This window comes from Erpetoichthys calabaricus, chromosome 2 (assembly GCF_900747795.2).
Source record: "Erpetoichthys calabaricus chromosome 2, fErpCal1.3, whole genome shotgun sequence".
Classification (NCBI taxonomy): Eukaryota; Metazoa; Chordata; class Cladistia; order Polypteriformes; family Polypteridae; genus Erpetoichthys; species Erpetoichthys calabaricus.
This window is the reverse complement of record NC_041395.2, coordinates 135,486,975-135,506,727: the sequence shown is the minus strand read 5'-3', so window position 1 is coordinate 135,506,727 and position 19,753 is coordinate 135,486,975. Positions and strand designations below refer to the sequence as shown.

At 37.2% G+C, this 19,753-nt stretch overlaps 1 protein-coding gene across 1 annotated transcript in view; it reads left to right on the top strand.

Moving 5' to 3' along the window:
• Nucleotides 1–13,321, top strand: part of aadac (arylacetamide deacetylase) — a 33,610-nt gene extending 20,289 nt beyond the window's left edge. The window contains exons 4-5 of the mRNA XM_028792057.2: nucleotides 10,468–10,639; nucleotides 12,112–13,321. Of these exons, the coding sequence (XP_028647890.1) occupies nucleotides 10,468–10,639; nucleotides 12,112–12,711 (772 nt within the window). The 3' untranslated portion in view covers nucleotides 12,712–13,321. The remainder of the gene's footprint in view (nucleotides 1–10,467; nucleotides 10,640–12,111) is intronic.
• Nucleotides 13,322–19,753: the final 6,432 nt, after the last annotated feature.

Sequence of the window (19,753 nt, the reverse complement as noted above, 5' to 3'; positions counted from 1 at the left end):
TCACAGATGTCTAAAAGTGCACTACCATTTCAAAAAAGAAAATTTCCAAAAAAACACAAATCCCACAATACTATTGAAGTCTGAGACACTTCAAATGAAGCTTATGAATATTAATCTGTGCAATGAAAAACATAAAGCTGTAAATGAAAAGGGCTCTTTGACATTAAAATGGTAAGCATAATCTCTCCTTCTTCCTCTGCAGGATCTAAGTAATGTTAAATTAAAAATGTTCTCAGTTGCTAAACCACACTGGTCACAACAGTAGCCAGATTCTCAAAGCAGTCGACATGGCCCACAAAACACTAATATGCTTAGAAAAACTGATTCAGCCAATCAAAACAAGAAATACTTAAAGCAAAAGTGAAATATCCAATCAAGACAGCAGCACAGAACATTATTTCACTAACACATTCAAGCACTCAACAGCTAAGCACTGACCAGACGCCATCCAGCCTTCTCACTGGGGCATAACATTAACATTGTAGTTAGTAATATGATGTGATGCTTTTTGCTTAATGCATGCAATGCTATAAATCATGCCATTTACTCCATTATTGTAAATGTAATGATTGCATTTCCAAACATGAGTGCGAACAACAATGGACTAACATAATAAGATGCAAGAATGAAAACCTGCACACAGTCTGTCAAAGACAAAACTGCTCACTCATTTTTAGTACTAGTAAAAAAGCATACAATACAAAACAATAATGGCCATCTTTAATCTGTTTTCGGCTTAGTGTTGGGCCCCATGGTTTCATCAGCATCACATTGAATGTGCTCCATAGTGATACAATGAAGGAAATACCTTATTAAATGACAGCCTGACACAGTGTTTACTTTACTCAGTCAAAGCATCTGTTAGAATCATTTTATTATAAAGATGCTTGTTATATACCTTGTATTTCAGGAGGAAAAATGATCTTTGATAGAATTAAGAAAAGCACAGTATGGTGGAGGGCGGCACGGTGGCGCAGTGGTAGCGCTACTGCCTCGCAGTTAGGAAACCCGGGTTCGTTTCCCGGGTCCTCTCTGCGTGAAGCTTGCATGTTCTCCCTGTGTCTGCGTGGGTTTCCTCCATGTGCTCCGGTTTCCTCCCACAGTCCAAAGACATGCAGGTTAGGTGCATTGTTGACCCTAAATTGTCCCTAGTGTGTGCTTAGTGTGTGTGTGTGTGTGTGTGCCCTGCAGTGGGCTTGTGCCCTGCCAGGATTTGTCCCTGCCTTGCGACCTGTGTTGGCTGGGATTGGCTCCAGCAGACCCCCGTGACCCTGTGTTAGGATATAGCGGGTTGGACAATGACTGACTGACTGACAGTATGGTGCAAGTAATTCCATTGTCATGCATGGATGCTCCTGAAATAAGTCTGTCATCACAGGACAAGGACAATAGGATACATTGTCCCATATGACACCGTAGTATGGACCATTGATCATCGCATTTCATTCCTCCTTGGACATGACAAATTGTCTGAAAAGATCAAGAGCAAAAGAGTCATATTAGAAATACATCTTAACACTTGTGCATGTGATGTTAAATTGCACATGATAATGCTTCCGCTTTTCAAAACTGGTACCTATACACTTGCCTTATAACATTCCTCTCACATCCCCTTGTCTTAGACATATTGAAGCCAATTTATTCAACACAGATAAATTTATTTGGTATTGCATTCGATACCAGTTCTATTATTCCCTGTAATCACAAAAATCATAACAGAGAAGACAGTGTGAAGCATGGAGGAGTGCAGGCAAAGGAATATAGTGCTTCTTTGTAATCCTGAGATATATGCAAAATATTGACAGCTTACCTGTGCACACAGATACCTCACTTACTTAACGCTGTCACTCTTTCTATCCAAGGCTATTGTTTAGATCTGTTTCATGTGGTGGCATTTCAACACCAAATCAAATTGCCCTTACACTAGTAATATGATTATTTGAAAAATAATGGTCTGCAATTACAAGTGCCAGTATTTCATTCAAACATATGGCACTGTTTGGTTGCAACATCTGAACAATTGTTGCCTATTATCCAGCACTGAACACTTTGGATGACCCACCAACTATAGTTTTTCTTTCAGTTCTTTGGAAACACAGGTCTACTGTATTTCTGCTGAACAGATTTAAAGTAGTGCACTATTTGGACAAGGTGAACTGTACTGTTTTATTCAATTTAGTCAAACTCCGTTACTTTATATAACATACAGGTATTGCAGTGGGGTGCTGTACCGATTCTCATTCATGAATATCTAAAGAATTGAAGCTACACACATAGTGTACATGGCACATAAGACTGCACCTACAGTCCAGCCTCACAATAATTGCTCATATGTCATTAGAGATCTCTGTTCCTCATAGTTGTCTCCTAACAGCTCTTTCAGCTTGCATCTGGATTCTTGCCCTTTCTCTTCCTCTCCCAGATACTTGTCTTCATCTTTTCTGGGTGAATATGTTCTGTCTTTTAGTTTTCTATGCTCAAGTAAAGCTACAACACCACCTATCCTTTCTATGTGTATATTTACATGCTGATTCCAGTATCAACTGATTTGGAACCATTGCGTAATTCATTGTAAAATGGAGCCATTTTGAGCCAGTGATTTGGAAATAAACATTGCCAGCTGGCGGCATTTGATTTTGTTCTGCTTTACCTGACACTTTCAAATGATTCCACTTTCAAAGCACCTGTACGCCTTGAAAGATGATTAGATATAGTGGTATAAAACAGATGGAAAAACTGACGCATACTACATTGTACATTTAATTAAGTATAGATAGCCTTGTGATGGAAATATGAGCAAAGCATTGTGAGGCACCCATCACTTGTGAGGCAGCTGCTTCTGAGAAGGCTTGAGGGGTTTCTTCCTTTTAGGCTACTCCATCATTTGTTTTATTGTCATTTTAATGGCACTATAATGTTTTCATCTTTCAAAATAACGAACCTTAAAGTCTCTTTAAAGATCTTAAAGTTTTCATTAACATTCACAAAGACAGGATAGGTGCTGCTGAGGGCATTCGTACACCATCACTGGGTCATTTGCCACCCATCTTTGAGAACCACTGTGTTAACTTATGAACATTTTTGCCACCTTATTTTAAATTTATTAATCTGTTAGTTTATGCAGCTCTGAATTCAACTGTTTTAAAATAGCCTTAAATTTTCCAAAGATATCCGTGAGATAAATAAGAAACTGCAATAGCCAGTTCAAGTGATAATTAATGCTTATTTAGGTAGCGGTGTATAGGAAATAATGTTGGCTGTAATTACACTTACGGTGCATAAAGTACCTTACTGGCAGAGGGGTTACCTTTCAATGGCTGTCTTAAGTGAATGGTCATGGTATGCAGTCTTTTCAGTTACACATTTCCTAACACTTTACCTAGTTCAGTGCCAGTGGGGACTTGGGCACATGCTAGAAACTAATCCTGGAAAAAGTATCAATCTTTTATAGGATACACTCCTGCTCACACACAAACATACATTCAGGGCCAATTCAGACTGGCCAGGAAACCCAACCTGTAAGTGTTTGGCGTATGGGGGGAAATGTACACAGAAATGGGGAGAAAGTGAAAACTCCTTACAGTGACTAGGATTCAGTCCTAGGAGTCTGGAGCAGAGAAACAGCAGTGCTAACCAATGCATTAGCATGCTGCTCCTTTCCCTTGCTTTTAAATCCTCCGGTTGAAACAAATTGTTGAAGTGCCTGATTTATGTGATACATTTGTAGCTGTAGGAAATTAAAATTTATTTCAAGAGCAGCAATAAAAACTCATAAACCATTAGACTCGGAGGAATCTGTACCCTGTGGCTAGGTTTATGTCAACTATTATGAGAAAATTGAGAATTGGAAAAAAGAATTAAGCTATTCCGTCAAAAGTAATTATTATTTTCTGAACTTGGAGACTTTAAGAATAGAAATTAAAGTTGTACAGGTAAAGGCTTACATAGATAACAGGTCTGTAATTAAAAAGGAAAAATACAAAGGAACAAAGGAAGATCATTTCCTTCTACTTCATTACCTTTTTGATTGTTTTAACAGCTTAGGTTTTGGCTAGGAAAGTAAACGTGGCTGACTCACAGCAAAACCCATTTTATGCTGACCAGAAGTAAGCCTGTAGACAGCATATGGGATAACATATTGTTATACAGTGATGTAAATAAAGCATCAGAGCTAGCAGAATCATATGAAAAAAATAAGTAATGTCAAATCTTCCCAAAGAGGAATAGGATTTGCTAACCAGGAGTCTGCGCAATGAAAATAGGTAGAATATACAGTACAACATAAAAACAATGTTTATTACTGTTATTATTTTTAACTCATTTGCTGAGACTTGCATCATTTTCATTACAGTGCCATTGTTCAGAATCGTTTCTTTTCTTTCTTTTCTTATTCTTTGTTACATACTGTATAATATTATTGCCAAATCTGATTTTTTATGTTTTATATTAACTTCTTTTTTATTTCATCTTGTAAATCACTTTGAGCTACATTGTTTGCATGAAAATGTGCTATATAAATAAAAGTTGTTGCTGTTGTTTCTTTCACAATAAATAGTCACTCCAAGATAAAATTGTGACTAATTGTGACAGGCTGTGTGTAGCAACCATACTGCGACTGTGGATTGATTCTGGGCCAGAACAGTCCTTTTATGGATTTTTTACGTTCTCCTCTTTCTCTGTGATTGTATGAGTCTGTGTCAAATACATGGTTATTTCAACTACTAACACTTTGATTTTGTGAATCTTCTGATGGACTGCCAACTCATCAAAGGGAGTTTGATCCCAGGACAGGAAGTAGCTTGCCACAACATACAGAAGAACTGGATAAGTCGAATAAAACCAAATGGATATTACAATTAAATGATACAGGCCAAAACATTTACAGTATTACTTCTAACATAGTACATACAGTAAATTCTAAGCACTGAAATACCTGTGTGTATTACCAGTTATATTTAAAAACAGTTAATTCATGTATCCATCCACCTATCATCTGTTACACTTGTTTTCATTTCACAGATGAAGAATACTGTCTCGACCAGAATGAGTTACTAGGCAGTAGCCAATCTTCACTCACACACCCATTCTGACTTATACAGGGCCAAGTTACAGTCAAATTGGCACTTATTATGTTTAGTTTTATAACAGTTAGTTAGCCTTGGCAATCTTCACATCTGTAATTACAGAGGATAGAATCCCTGAACTGGCTTCATCTACAATGTGTTGCTGACCTTAACCTGCTTCCACCATCGATATTCAGCTTGCTGCAACAATTTAAGAGTTTCATTACTGCTCTTCCCAAGCTCAACACAAAATTCAATCCTATACCTCTGCCATTCTCTCACAAGAATGTTATTTCCATCCACCATGACAACACATATGAGCTGCTTCCACTTGCTGTGACAGAACGCTGAAGACTGTGGTGGTCCAATTGCAGGTTCACACACATCGATGTATGCCATTCACAAACACCTGCAGAGCATTCCCATGTCTACCTCACTGAAAGAGAAACAGGGACAGTCTCATTGGTTTTCAACCAGCCCTCATGTAAACAACTGATTATTTACTAAGAGTGACTGTAGCATGAAAAGTATCATCACTGAAAAATTAAAATCAAATAACATAAATAACTAGTCTGCTCTGTTACATACTAAACCTTACACAATCACATAATTCTAATTAATTGGTCAATTTATACATTCATTGATTAATGAAAAAGAACTGCCAATGACAGAATAAGGAATGATCTGTTTCCCTTGGAGACAGACAATTTCTTGATTAGTGAGATTAAGTGATCACTCTGGTTGCACGTTTCTCCTTTGCACCAGCAGTGGATAGGAACCCATGTTGCATATAGACAAAAATTAAACTAATGAAGGCAGCTTGTATATATAAAGATATATATCTGGATTTCTGCAATTTTTGATAGTGTTGCTCCCACATTTCATGCTGTAATTGACCTACCTATTTATTTTAATGAAACAAACTGTACATTTTAGAAGTAGCATTATCACATGTATGGATTAGAGTGAAATTCTTACTTTCATGTTCAATTAATATTTAGCACAATGTAAAACAAGAATGCATTAGTTAATAGACACACCAATCAGGGAATGTTCAGGCACTCTGTAGTCCTGTTTCTATGCCCCCATTACCTATGTTTTATATAAGGCCACGTCCATGTTTGTGACCTGCCCTGTGCTCCAGTAAGAGGCTCTGGCTCCATGTGACATTAAATTGGATGAAGCTGGTTTGATAATATAAGCAGATTGAATCTGTTAAAGTTGATAGTATTAGTGTTCCAAGACTGAAGAGAAAATTACTGCCCTCTAGTGATACAGAAAGTTCACTGAGACTTGAGTCTGATGCACAAAAATGCTAGATAAACAGATAGTTAGACTTGCTGCCAGCTTTTTACTTTGGAACTATGTCTCTTGAATCTAAAACTAAGCATTAAAGAAGTCGGTCAGTCAGTCATTTTCCAACCCGCTATATCCTAACACAGGGTCACGGGGGTCTGCTGGAGCCAATCCTAGCCAACACAGGGCACAAGGCAGGAACAAACCCTGGGCAGGGCGCCTGTCCAACGCAGGGCACACACACACACATACACACACCAAGCACACACTAGGGACAATTTAGGATTGCCAATGCACCTAACCTGCATGTCTTTGGACTGTGGGAGGAAACCGGAGCATCTGGAGGAAACCCACGCAGACACAGGGAGAACATGCAAACTCCACGCAGGGAGGACCCGGGAAGTGAACCCAGGTCTCCTTACTGTGAGTGTTTGAGTGTTTGAAAAAAAAAAAAAAAAATTAAATGCAAAAATCTGCTTTCTTCCTTCAAGCAGCACACAAGGAGAGACATACTATATATTTTCTGTTTTACCCGCAAACAGTATACATTTAGAATACAATTAAATATTCAAAATGGCGTACACTCTGCCCTTTACCTTAATTAAATGAATAAACTATTTACATGGTCAGTGGATATTGTATTATTATTCTGTTACTTACTCCAATTTCTTGGTGGAATATACACATATATATTGTAAGAACACTTGTGGAGAAAAGTAAAGACAAAGCAATCACTTTCAAAGCCACAAGGCACTTACTGAAAAGTATGCTCAAGAAAGAATTCCAAGTTTTACATTTTGTAGAAGGAGTCATGTTCAGTCCCTGAGTGCTATAATATCTACAGGTTTTTGTTCAAACCCAGTTGCTTATTCAGAAGCCAGTTCTTGACAATTACAAAACTTATTTGAGTTTGCTGATGCTTTTCATTCTACCACATCTGGAGCCTCATGTATAAATGGTGCGTAAGCACAAAAATGTTGTGTACACCCGTCTCCATGCTCACATTGGGTTGTATAAAAACTAAACTTGGCGTAAAGCTACGCACATTTTCATGGCAGGGTCCTCCCATGCGTACATAAGTTTCTGCTTGGTTTTGCAAACTGGTGGCACCCTTCATTGAACCAATGCTACAGTTTCTGTGGTCTGCTTTTCTTTTTTAGATTCACATCTGTGATGCAGGTTTTATCAAATGTACGAAATTAATTGCATATCGTTTACAAATTTAATTCATTTGATTGTAATCATTCTATAACAACAATATAATGGTGGATGGAATGGCCAAACTATTCCAACTTGCATGGCTGCTTTATCATTGTTAGAAGACATTGCAAATGGTAGAATTAGGAGAGAGCGCGTATTTACAGATGACAATGACTGGCTTCTAAGTCGATTGCGATTTCCAAGAGCAGTCCTTTTGGAGCTCTGTGCTGAACTGGCACCGGCTTTACAAAGGCAGAATTTGAGGAATTGCGCTCTACCTGCTCATTTGAAAGTTCTATCCACTTTCAGGTTTTTAGCCACAGGAGCTTTTCAATGTGAACTTGCTGACCGATCAGGTACACCATGCCAAGCTGTATAGGATGGTATTATGTAATCAGAGTGGTCAACTGCATGTACATTGCTATTGCGATGGCACTGGACAAGTTACATCAACCAAAGACGAATCACTAAAAGAATGAGCTGGCATTACATCATATATAGCTGGAGAACCTATAGAAATGGCAGATCCACACAGTCTAAGGTTCTTTTTCCAACTAGTGCCGCAAAAGGCAAGCAGTTCTTTTAAGGATATCGAGTCACTTCAAAGTAAAGAGCAGAGAATCAATCTGTTGTGGCACTCGGTGCCATCACTACACTATAAAGGCACCTTCAGAGAATGTATTTGCTTATGTAAATAGAAAGCATTTCCACTCTATTAATGTGCTGCTATATAGTGCACAGAAAATGTGTTGCAATGTGCAAGTATGTACCTGAAGAGATGCATTATGATGAACCTGACGCTGACCCACCAAATGATCAACTAGGTCAGACAGCATTACAACATTTGTTTGAATGTGATTATCTGAATGTAAAAACAGGTAATCAGATGCAGCATTTATTTTTTAACCAGTTCATTTAACTTGTGGTATAACATAGTACAGCCCTTATATTCCTTAGTTCATTGGCCACATATCTGACAACATCCACTATTACATTTTTGTGACTCTAGAACAGCATCCGTCACCACACAGCCAGATGACTTCCCAGCAGTTTCCAAGGCAGAGGTGTGTGGGCAGCCAGTGCCTGAAGACATGCTCAGCATAGCAGCACCATCACCGCCTGAACATTGCACAGGGGTCAGCTTTTGTAATATTGTCTGAAACAGAATAAACAGACGGTGGGCTATGACTCGCCTTTTCATGTTGACTGTGACATCTGACCACTTCTTTTTTCTTTTGGGTACTGTGCGACTTTCTGAACTTAAACCTTCAAGTGTCTCCACAACGCTTTTGTTGCTTATACCACTGCGTAAGCCAACAAATAGTACATTTGTCCTTGCCTCCACTTAGTATTCTCTGAAATTCTTCTTTTTTCATGTGCCTTTTCCATTGTTTTTTAACCAAACACTGAATTGATGGTGATATTTTTGTTGATTTGCATATTAAAATATGCAAAATTCTGGGAGGATTTGGGGTGGGGCTGTAGGCCCGTGTATATGTATTAAATTTCTTGTTCGTTGGGATTTGTAAAAAGAAGTGTGTAGAACTTGGTGTACACACAGATTTATGCATCTGGATTTTTTTGTGCATACGCACATTTCCACTTTTGTCCATACGCCATGTTTTAGTGTGAATTCTATGCACAGCATTATACATGAGGCCCCTGGTCATTCTTATATGATTTTGCCTTAACAAATATTTCCTCCAAATGGTTTGTCAGTTATTTTCATGACAAACAGACAAAGGTGTAAATTGGACCAAGTTAGATTAGAACTTTTGTCTCTTTTGTTATTTGCATCTAATTGTAAATTGACAGCTGGCTAAGAAATCAAGAACCAATTCAAAACAGAATTCAGCTGTTTAAGACAAAAAAAAAAAGCATTTAGAATCGTAACACTTGAGTTACCAAAATGTAAGCAACAGTAACTGACTTCCAATAAATAAATTTGTTTCGGAACACAAAGATGTACTTTCTATCATTCTCCAGGAACAACCTGAGGACCCCTGTTTTACAGCTTTCAAACCCATAGGCATGTTAATTTATTGCTGAAGGCAATGGTGTTCAAGGATGAGTATGGGATGAGTTCTATATTCACATAAGAAACCTGGTCTAAAACTGTGGTGGTAGAACATGATGGGGACAGGCCCATGACTGAAGCAAGCAAATTTATACTTGAGTGTGACTACCATTCATTAATGTTTGAGAGCTGCCATTTAGAAGGAAAAGCCTTGAAAGAAGGCCAGCTTAACTCTATCACATAACAACCATCCTCTGCTTTCATTCTTTCGGTCTTTGCCATCAGATTCCAGGTTTACATACCCAAGACTCAAAAGCAACATCTTTAAGCGCTCTTTTATTCACAATGCAGTTAGCATTTTTAATACTAGTCACTCTAATGAAATGTAGGTTGTGCAGACCAGTAGGAGAGGCCTGTTCTACTAAAGGTGTTACAGTCATATAAAAGCAGGATGGATTTTGTGAAGGATTCAAGCACCCTTAACCCTACCTGTTCATTAAATGTATTCATTTATTGCTAGTAATCCTCAAATATTAGTACAATACCGATCAACTTATGGATGAATTCTTCATGCAACTATAGCACAAAAAATTCATCCACACATGTTTTTCCCTTACATTTAATAATGGTGAGATAGGTGTGGCCTCCCAGTGAATCTTTGCTGAAATGAATGGGTCATAAATGAATGAAGAGATCAAATGAAGGATAGATAAACAGACAGAAGTGTTCAAGGCAGCTGTACAGAATTCTTTTGAACACATAGAAACATTAACTTACAGTACTTGAACTAATACTGCACAGCATAAGTGTAGGACACTTGAAGCAGGTATTTTAATAAACCACAGGTCCAGAAACACTACTGAAAATGTATCTCTTCTTCTTGCCTTGCAGGTACAGATTGGCCCCAGAGCACCATTTTCCCACTCCATTTAATGATGCTTACCATGCAGTGAAACACTTTCTGCAAGAACAGGTCCTCGCCCAGTATTCTGTGGATGCCACTCGAATTGCTCTTTCTGGAGATAGTGCGGGAGGAAATATGGCAGCTGCAGTTGCTCAGCAGGTATGTTCATTCAGATTAATGTGTGTGTGTGTATCAGTTAGGTAATTTGGTTCTGGCAACTGTATGAACAGGCAAATGTTTTAAATCAGATTCATTAATGAAAATAATATACTGTTGAAGCCAGTGTTATTATGTGAAGCTAAATGTCTGTTAATTTTTTTGTTCTTTATTCCAAACAACAACTTCGTAACATAACATAATATAACATAATATTGTCAAATCTGTTTTTATCAGGATTGCACTGGGAATGGGTGGAATCTCTCCCTGCAATAAGGCAAGAACCAGTTTTGGTCAGGGGTCTCAGTCCATCGTAGGGCCTACTGTGCCAAACCTTCATAAGGAGCGATTTTAAATAACCAATTAGGCTAAATGGCCTGTCTTTGGTGGAAAATCTACACAGGCATTGTAATTGTGCAAAATTTACACAGGTAGCAAAGGGGCTTGAAATTCAAACCCATTGCTCATGATGTGGTAGAACTGACTCAAAGGATCTTCAGATCAATCAAAATGAGTATAAGAAACCTGTGGATTGAGAGAACTGAAAAATGTAAAATTACTGCAAAATGTGCAGGTGGGCTCAGTTTAGTGACTGGACACCGTTTCATTTTTTCATGCCTCTTTTCCTACTGTGGGTTGTGGGCAGCCACTCTCTATCTTAAGATGGGAATCTCATTACACAGCTTCTGCTTAGAGGAGATGTAAAACTTAACAACTACAGTTGCTGATCTTGTTGCCAGAGGATGTCAGATTACATGTCTAGAAATTGCAGGGCATAACAAATTACATGCCAACTTTCCAGCACAGTATCATATTTCCAAAATATCATGAGCTTGCTCCGTTTTCTGACAGCAATAATGTGCTGCCTGACAGAGATGGCGCTTTCAAGCTATGTTGACTTCAGCCTCAATCTTGGCTCATTTTTACTTTTTTCCATTCTGTTGTGGTACATAAAACATGAGATATCAGACAAATGATTCTCTCTTCTGCTTGCAAAGTCTATGACACCCACATTTATTAATCCTTGCAGCTGCATTATATTCATTGTCCTCATTGGTTATCAGCTCTTTTACTGTGCACACATTCCACCTCAACCCACCTCTGTCACTTAAGACACAATCACACCTGCTTGCTTTAGTCAGGGCAGTTGGTCATATGGGTGTACCACAACTTCTCACAAATTGCTAAGATTATGTAGATGAAGTCGGCTACTAAAACTTGCTGTAAAAATTGAGTAATGTGATGGGGTGGTATGGGTGTGATTTTATTGTTGCAGGTATAGTCCTTGAAAATGAGACCCACACAGAATTCCAGTACCCGCTGCTTAAGACAGGCTACTCTAATTTTCCTTTTTTGATTTACTTGCATATTTCCCTTTCAAGTAATAATACCAACTATTTCAATGAGTGTCTTCATGTGTGCATGAAAAATTTTTAAGTACTATTTTTAAAAATACAAAAAAAACTATTTTATAGATTCAAGAAGACCGTGACATCAAACTGGATCTAAAGGCTCAAGCTCTTCTCTACCCTGTTCTTCAAGCACTTGACATGCAGACACCTTCATATCAGCAGAATGAATACATGCCTATTCTACCAAAGGTGATGATGATTAGATTCTGGAGTGAGTACTTCACCAGTGACAAAACTCTCTACTATGCCATGTTGGAAAATCGACATAACAGTTTAAAATCCATTCAGCTCATGAAGTTTGCAAATTGGAGCATTTATCTACCAGAGAATTATCGCCAAAAATACACATACTCAGATCCCTACTTTGACAGTAAGGACCTATCTGAAAGCATCTCAGACCCCAGAGCCTCACCCCTCCTGGTCGATGATGATAAACTTCGAGTTTTACCAAAAACGTACATCGTGACATGTGAATATGATGTATTGCGAGATGACGGAGTCATGTATGTAACAAGGCTGAGGAGGGCTGGAGTGCAGGTTCACCATGATCATTATGGTAAGGGGTTTCATGGGGCTATGATGTTCACAATGTTGCCATTCAGCTTTAAAATTGCACATGAAATGACAGAAAACTATATTAATTGGCTGAATAAAAACTTGTAAAGTTGGACCATTCCTGAGTTTGCAGGTTATTCAGTAAGGCAGGGCTGAGAAACCATTTACTGTAGGTGCAATGAAATGTAATCTTCGGAGCAATTATTTATCTTGTTTATTTTGAAGGGATGGTTGATTAGTTAAGTGTGAAATTTCAAATGGTACTACCATTTCATTTATTGTCTACTCAAGGCATTCAGAAAGTATTAGACTAAAACTGATATGTTATTAGAACAAAATGGAGAAGGTGTTGACTTGTTCCATCTGCTTTGTCTGTGATCAAAACATTGAGTTAAATTTTATCAAGTGCTTTCCCACCAACTACTGTAATGTATTATGTAATATATTTTTGAATTCAGCTCTCCCAGTGGATTAACAATTTTCCCACAACTTAAGTGGCATTGAGGTAATTTTTAGAGCAAGCTGTTTTGCTAGTTCAGTGCCCTTCAAAGTGTACTTCCTCTTTCATTAACTGGGTGAAAAGGGCACCTACCTGTTAGTGAAAGGTAAAGGATGCTGTTTATGTATGGCAGCTCGTATGTGTAGTCAGATGGTTGGCTTGGTAATCATGATTTAAATAAAATTAGGCCAAATACATGACAATCCAGACTTTGCTGCTCTTTTTTTACATTTACAGTATATTCAGTTATGTTTTGCTCTCGATGTGAAACCATTTTCTAGATTTGAACCATTAAGTAAACTTACTGCATGTTCTAAATCTCCTCAATGTTACTAGTTTCTGAAAGCCATTCTTTAGTTTTAGGCTGCTGTTAAATGTTTCTTTTATTTAAGAGATCTTATAATTATACTATTAAGACTGCTTCAGCCTGTGCTTCATAAATGGAGATTCATCTTTGTGGGAATCCTCTAGCAGATATCTGGCAAATGAAATGATGATAGGCGGTATTTTAAAAGAATTAAGCAAATATTTTCAAATCATTCTTCTGGCATAAAGAATATTTCATACAAGACTGCAGAAAAAAAGATTTATCATCCATTCTTTTTATTGCTCATTGAGTATCGTGATATTAAATGAACAGATGTTATTGCCTTTAATCTGACAGCACTTCATTATCTCTGTTAGGTTTATGACTGGTCTCTCTTTTCATGTGTGCTATTGTGATTTGTACAGAAAACTGCACTGGTCATCCTTGACAGTGAGAACACTATACCATGTACTCATACTCATCTACAATCCCATTGTACAAAAGTTGACACTGCACTCTAGAACATTTTTAATAATTAAATTTACATTTAATTACACTCAATAAGAAGATCACAATGAGCTGAACATGTCATTTTTTTCTATTGAATTTAAATGGAAAGTACTTCCCTTTAATGCTTTTATTATTTAGAATCAATTACAACCATCAATGTTACAATAATTAGCACCATTAAGCTCAGTTAAAAAATTATTGGACTGAAGTCAGTGAATATAGTTTTTGCAATGTTTTGACTTTTTATTTGAATTAAACTTGTGCATGTTGGCAGGCCAAGATTTAGAATCTGTGGCAGCATAATGTTATACCCCAAGGGTATACTTGCTGTGCTTCATTGGCATTTGCACTGGATCACTGTAACTGTGAAAGACTTCAGATGTGTGATCAAAATAAAAGTTGTTCTTAGACTTCCATTGTAAATCAGACAAAGATCTCAATGCACTTCCCTTGTAGTCATCCAAGGTAAAAATGGGTCAAATAATGGGAGACTGTTGGGGTTCAAACTCGGCCCTCAGCACTTACCCTCAGTTCCTATAGATAAAACAGACACATGATGGTGTGAAAATGAAAACAAAACAGTGTGGCCACTGTTAATCAGGCTCTATCGTAAGGTTGATAAATGTGAAGTTCCTTTGATCAGGTCATCTCTCTGTCAAATGATTAGTCCTTTCTCGGCGGTCGCCTTTTTAAAGCCCAGGGACCAGAAGGGGCAGAGTCAATTGCCCTCACTGGGCAGTTTCTCAATACTGTAGAGGTAAAAAATGATAAGGCAGTTAGAGGCAGCACCCCTCTCAACCCGGGGTGGTATCATATACCTGAGAAGAGCTTGGATGGTGATCCTTAGGCATGCATGTGTAACACCCTATAAAAACATGAATTATTCATTAGTTTTCCAAACCTATTTATTCCATTTCAGAGACACAGATAGTACTACTGTTAAATAAGAGTAGCTACAAAGCCATCAGTCTTTAAAATATTTGCACCTTCTCCCAATGTCAGTGTGGGTTCTCATGTGATATTAGCCAAAGATGTGTCATGCAGGTTCTTTGGTAATTCTAAATGGATTGTATGTGGGTGTGTGGTTGAATATGCCCGGTAATAGACTGGTACACTGACTTGGATTGCTTCATTAGTTTTCATTATCTCACACCCCCACTCTGAGTTAAATTAAGCTGGGTCAAATAGTGGATAAATAAAATACAGTGAGTTATGAAAGAGTAAGTATCTGATTGCTACCCCAAAATTTACCTAGAGTAACAGATTCATGCTATAGCAAAAAAGAATGAAAGACAAATCTCAAAATGAGGTTTATAAAGATAATGCAAATATTTTTGGATTTATTTATTGGTGTCCTGATCAGTTTACTTCATTTTTACCAATAGTCCTCAAAAGGGTAATAGAAATGTGGCAGAAAATTAGAAAGAAAAATGCATGCAAAACCCAAGGTGTAGTGTATGTCATGGTGCTCATGCTTCACTTCCTAAGTTCTTAGAAATATTTTATATGTTGTAATGTTCACCTTTAAAATACTTCAGTAAGTTTGTTGAATGGAAGAGATAGATTTTAGTTAATATTTAATAATCTGTCAGAACTTATTACAAGTATATATATAAGAAAACCATAACAGAAATAATTATTAAACATAAGGAAAAGGACTGAAGGTAACTCAAGGGTTAACCAAAGGTACTTAAAATTTAAGCTTGTGAGCACTTCCTCATCTTAGAGAAACCACCAACTTGATTTTCCAAGGTTAGAATGAGGTAAATGAGTAACAAGCACCCCTCCAGAAAGTGAGGATAAACTAATGGGAAAGCCCAAACACCCCTCCTATGAAGCGGTGCTAAAATCAATAGAATGATCCGCAAACACCCCTCCCTCAGTAAGAGGTGTTCAGAATAATAGATGATTCAACATGAATCAGAAATTACTGGTGGCATTAGTTGATTGGAGGAGATGATAAAGTTCTGCATATTAAGAGTCTGATTATGTGATTTAGTCAATGAGGAAATGGTGATAAAAAGGTATAAAAGACGATGAATTGTTTAATTGATTGCTCACTACACTGGACTGAGACTTTGTACATACCTTATGCAAATAAAGAAATCTTCTGCACTCTCACTTGGGCTTCATGACTGCCCTCTTTAAAGATAGGGGAAAGTTTTTTTTCCACAACATTACTAACTTTATTTTGCCTTCTGCCTTAAAGAGATGGAAACTGTTTGATCAGTTAGGAAATGATAGTCTAGGAAGTGCTGCATCTTAATTATTTAAATAATTCTTGTCATTCCATTTTTATGGCTAGGCATTAAATTACCCTTTGTTACAATTGTTGAACTTGAACAACTGAAATAAACAACTGTTTACTTGTTCAATAGGTATCAAATTCAATTTAAATAAAATCACAGAAAAACTGGGACTTATCGCAGAAACAAAGGTTGCAGAATGGAAATCTTGATTATTAATTCATTATAGATAGTTCCATTACCCAAACAAATGGAACCTAATGCTATTTTATGCAGTTTTCATTACTGAACCTTGAATAGGATGATACATATCAAAGAACAGAAGTGACTAATATTAGTTAGGTGTTTGGCTTGTAAATAACCTCTCACTTCATGCTCATGACAGATAATGCTCTGTACTTTTTTATATGTTTGACTTTGATATCATTGTAACTAAGTTTCAGTATGCTTGGCTATGTTATAAACTGTATATAGTTTTCTCTCTGTTGTTTTAATTTACTGATATACTTTAATATACAGTTCCTAAGTTCAAATATTGCTCCTTTGTTTGATAATTCTTTTATGGCAGTAGATTTCAATTTACTCACTGCACATAATGTATTGGGTTTCTTCTTTTTGTAACTGCACAAATATCTACATCATCGGAAAACAAGTTTCTCTAGAGTAGAAGTGACACTTTTGACAGATGTTTGAGTCATCCTGGTAGGTCAGAAGTACAAACCAGTGATATTTCAGTTCTATTATTAATTGTAGTTTTTGTTTTTATTTTATTTTATAAAATTAGTTTTTATTTTTATTTTGTTCTAGTTTTCAGTGGAGTCAACAGTTTTTATTTTTATTTAGTTCTGTGTTTAAAATTTGAGTTTTTATTTTATTTAGTTCTGGCATTTTTACATAATATTAGTAAAATTTTAGTTTTTCTCTGTTGCAAGACCACAAATGCTGGCCTACACATATTTCAATGCAAGTTATGTTTCAGTCAACAAAATACGCTCACAGTTCATAATGCCATTAAACACAGCTTGACTATCCATGATCAAACAGATCAAGTGGCCTAGTGAGTACAGTCAGCAAGATCAAATGTTTCAACCCAAGAAACCAGTCTGTCCAAGCACGTTGCTGTTAAGCTTTAAACAAGCACACATTTCGAGAGATTTGTTAATGTTGCAACGATGTCCAATGCACAGATAACCACACATTGAAAATATTCGCTTGACAAGTGCCTGTAATGCAGGTGCACAGACAGGGTCTTCGGCGCTCTACATTGACGATTTCTGCTGCCAGTACTGTAGCTGTGACATGAGGTGATGTTTATAGCTTATGAGGCACTGCCTCCTTCAGAGTCAGATTTACAAATATATGAACCCAAAAGAGTAGCTTATTCACTATTCAACTGGCAGCATGCACATTGACTACTGGTTATGTTTCATAAGTCATCAGCATTCTTTACACACAGATGGGTAAGGTACATATTTGGCTAAGAAAGAATGTTACATTTATAGCGGCAAGAGAGAGCGGAGAGAGCGCATTTGCTCTGCACCCTCCATGTGTTCTAAATATGCCGTTGCAATTTCACAAATCATACTCATTCAATACAAATGAAAGTATAGAGTGGTGTACAAAATAAATGGATTTCAATTTTTACCTTAATTGAAATATTTAGTTGTTTTTAAAAGCTTTTAATTTTGATGCTTTAATCAATGTTAATACAGACCACTCAACAAAAGGATACTTTATTTAAGGTCAAAATTTAGTTTATAAATATTGGATTTTTTTTCTTAGTCTGATCCCATTTTCATAAAATTGAAAATCGTTTATGGTCTTCCCTTTATTTGTAAATGAATGTCCATGTGCCTATCCTTCTCCATGAAAATCTTCGTCACTTTATTGTAAAAGTCCTCTTTATTTTCCTTTAATTTAAAAACTCTTAATCTTCCATTTTTGGCAGTCAGTCGGAACAAAAAATAAAAATAAACAGTCCGCTGCAGTGCACCTGACTTTCTGATATCGCTAACTTATTGGTGCCTTGAGCCTCTGCATAGAAGAACAGCAGCAACAAACACATGTTGGGTTCCCAAACTTGTACCTTTTCACTGCGGTTTTATAAGTCCGATCAGCAAGACTAAATATGTCACACACATTTATTAAAGATATTAGCCAGAGTGTGTAAAGTCAGGGTGTATAATAAACGTGTGTGCAAACATTTTATTGGCAACATACAGAGAGACAGCAACAGCACGTGCTAATTGCATGCATCAACCCTGTATGTGAGGAACAGCGCAGTTTGAGGTGGGGGCTCATCTCGTCGCACCTCACGTTTCTCCCCTCTATTTGAACAGGAAATGTGCAAATTCTGCGATTTTGACTATAAAAATTATTGGAATCACAGAAAAATCAAATTTATAACACAAAGCAGTTGACAAATTTATTTTATGTTATAATTATTTTTTTTACTTTTCATGATGACAGGTGCGACCACATGTTCCTGTATGAAGTGCAGTCATGGTGCCAGAGAAGTGCTGGACTTCCACTAAGCACTGATCCTGCTAGCCCTGCACTGAACCTCCGAGACTCTTTTCTTCTTCTCGCACGCTACATTTGCTTTTATTATCATCTGTGCTGTATTTAAAGTATTTGCACACGTTACTTTCTCGATTTCTACCCGCAAACATCTGTGCAAAACTTGCTATCGTCAACCATAAGCTCTTACTACTTCGACCCAACGAGCTTAAAGTGCTCAACAAACAAACAACGATCCTTTACGGAAGTTGCGCCACGTGACTATAGTAAGCCCAAGTTACAAGATCAATGTAACTGAACACACAGGGTGACCTACAACCCCTCTGCACGACTGAACTGGATTGAACGAAAATGCTATTGCTGTTTTTTCATTTTTACTCAATTTTTGTTCTCGATTTAGTTCATTCACAAATCATTAATTTTTATATTTATTTAGTTTCTCTGTTAATTTCAGTTCTTGTTCTTGTAAAACGAAAAACAATATTTTTAGTTGTAGTTCTCATTTTCGTTATGAAAATATCACTGGTACAAACTAACCAATTTTTTATTGTCCCACTAGCTATGCAGTGTAGAAAACACAAAGGACAAGAGATAAAGATTTGGGGGGGATCTGCCCCATATATTGTAGATTCGCTGAAAAGAAAGAGTGATTGTTAGTGAGGAGTAACCTCATAAGATTGAGTCCAATATAAGACTGCCGTAGGGAAGAGCTGGTGGCTTCTTAAAGCTGAAGAGGACGAAGAGGCTTATCCTCAGAGGAGGAGGGGGGAAATTATGTCATCCGAGGGTGTGGTCTGTAGCCGGAAGAAAGTAGGTTACATGTTGGTTGTTCCTTCAAAGAAGGAGAGACGGTATTATTGCACATGATTAGCCCCAGACTTAGGCATTTCAGCAATAACTAGACCCTGTTGCTGCCTCCCATGCGCACGTGTGTGACAGCAAACAATCTAAAATTGGATGAAATCTAAATAATCAAAGTAGACCTCAATGTTAAAGTTTGCAGTTCACCATTTATTGGAAAGTATTTTGTAGTGCATGTAGTAATAAATTTGTGATGCACCACGTACT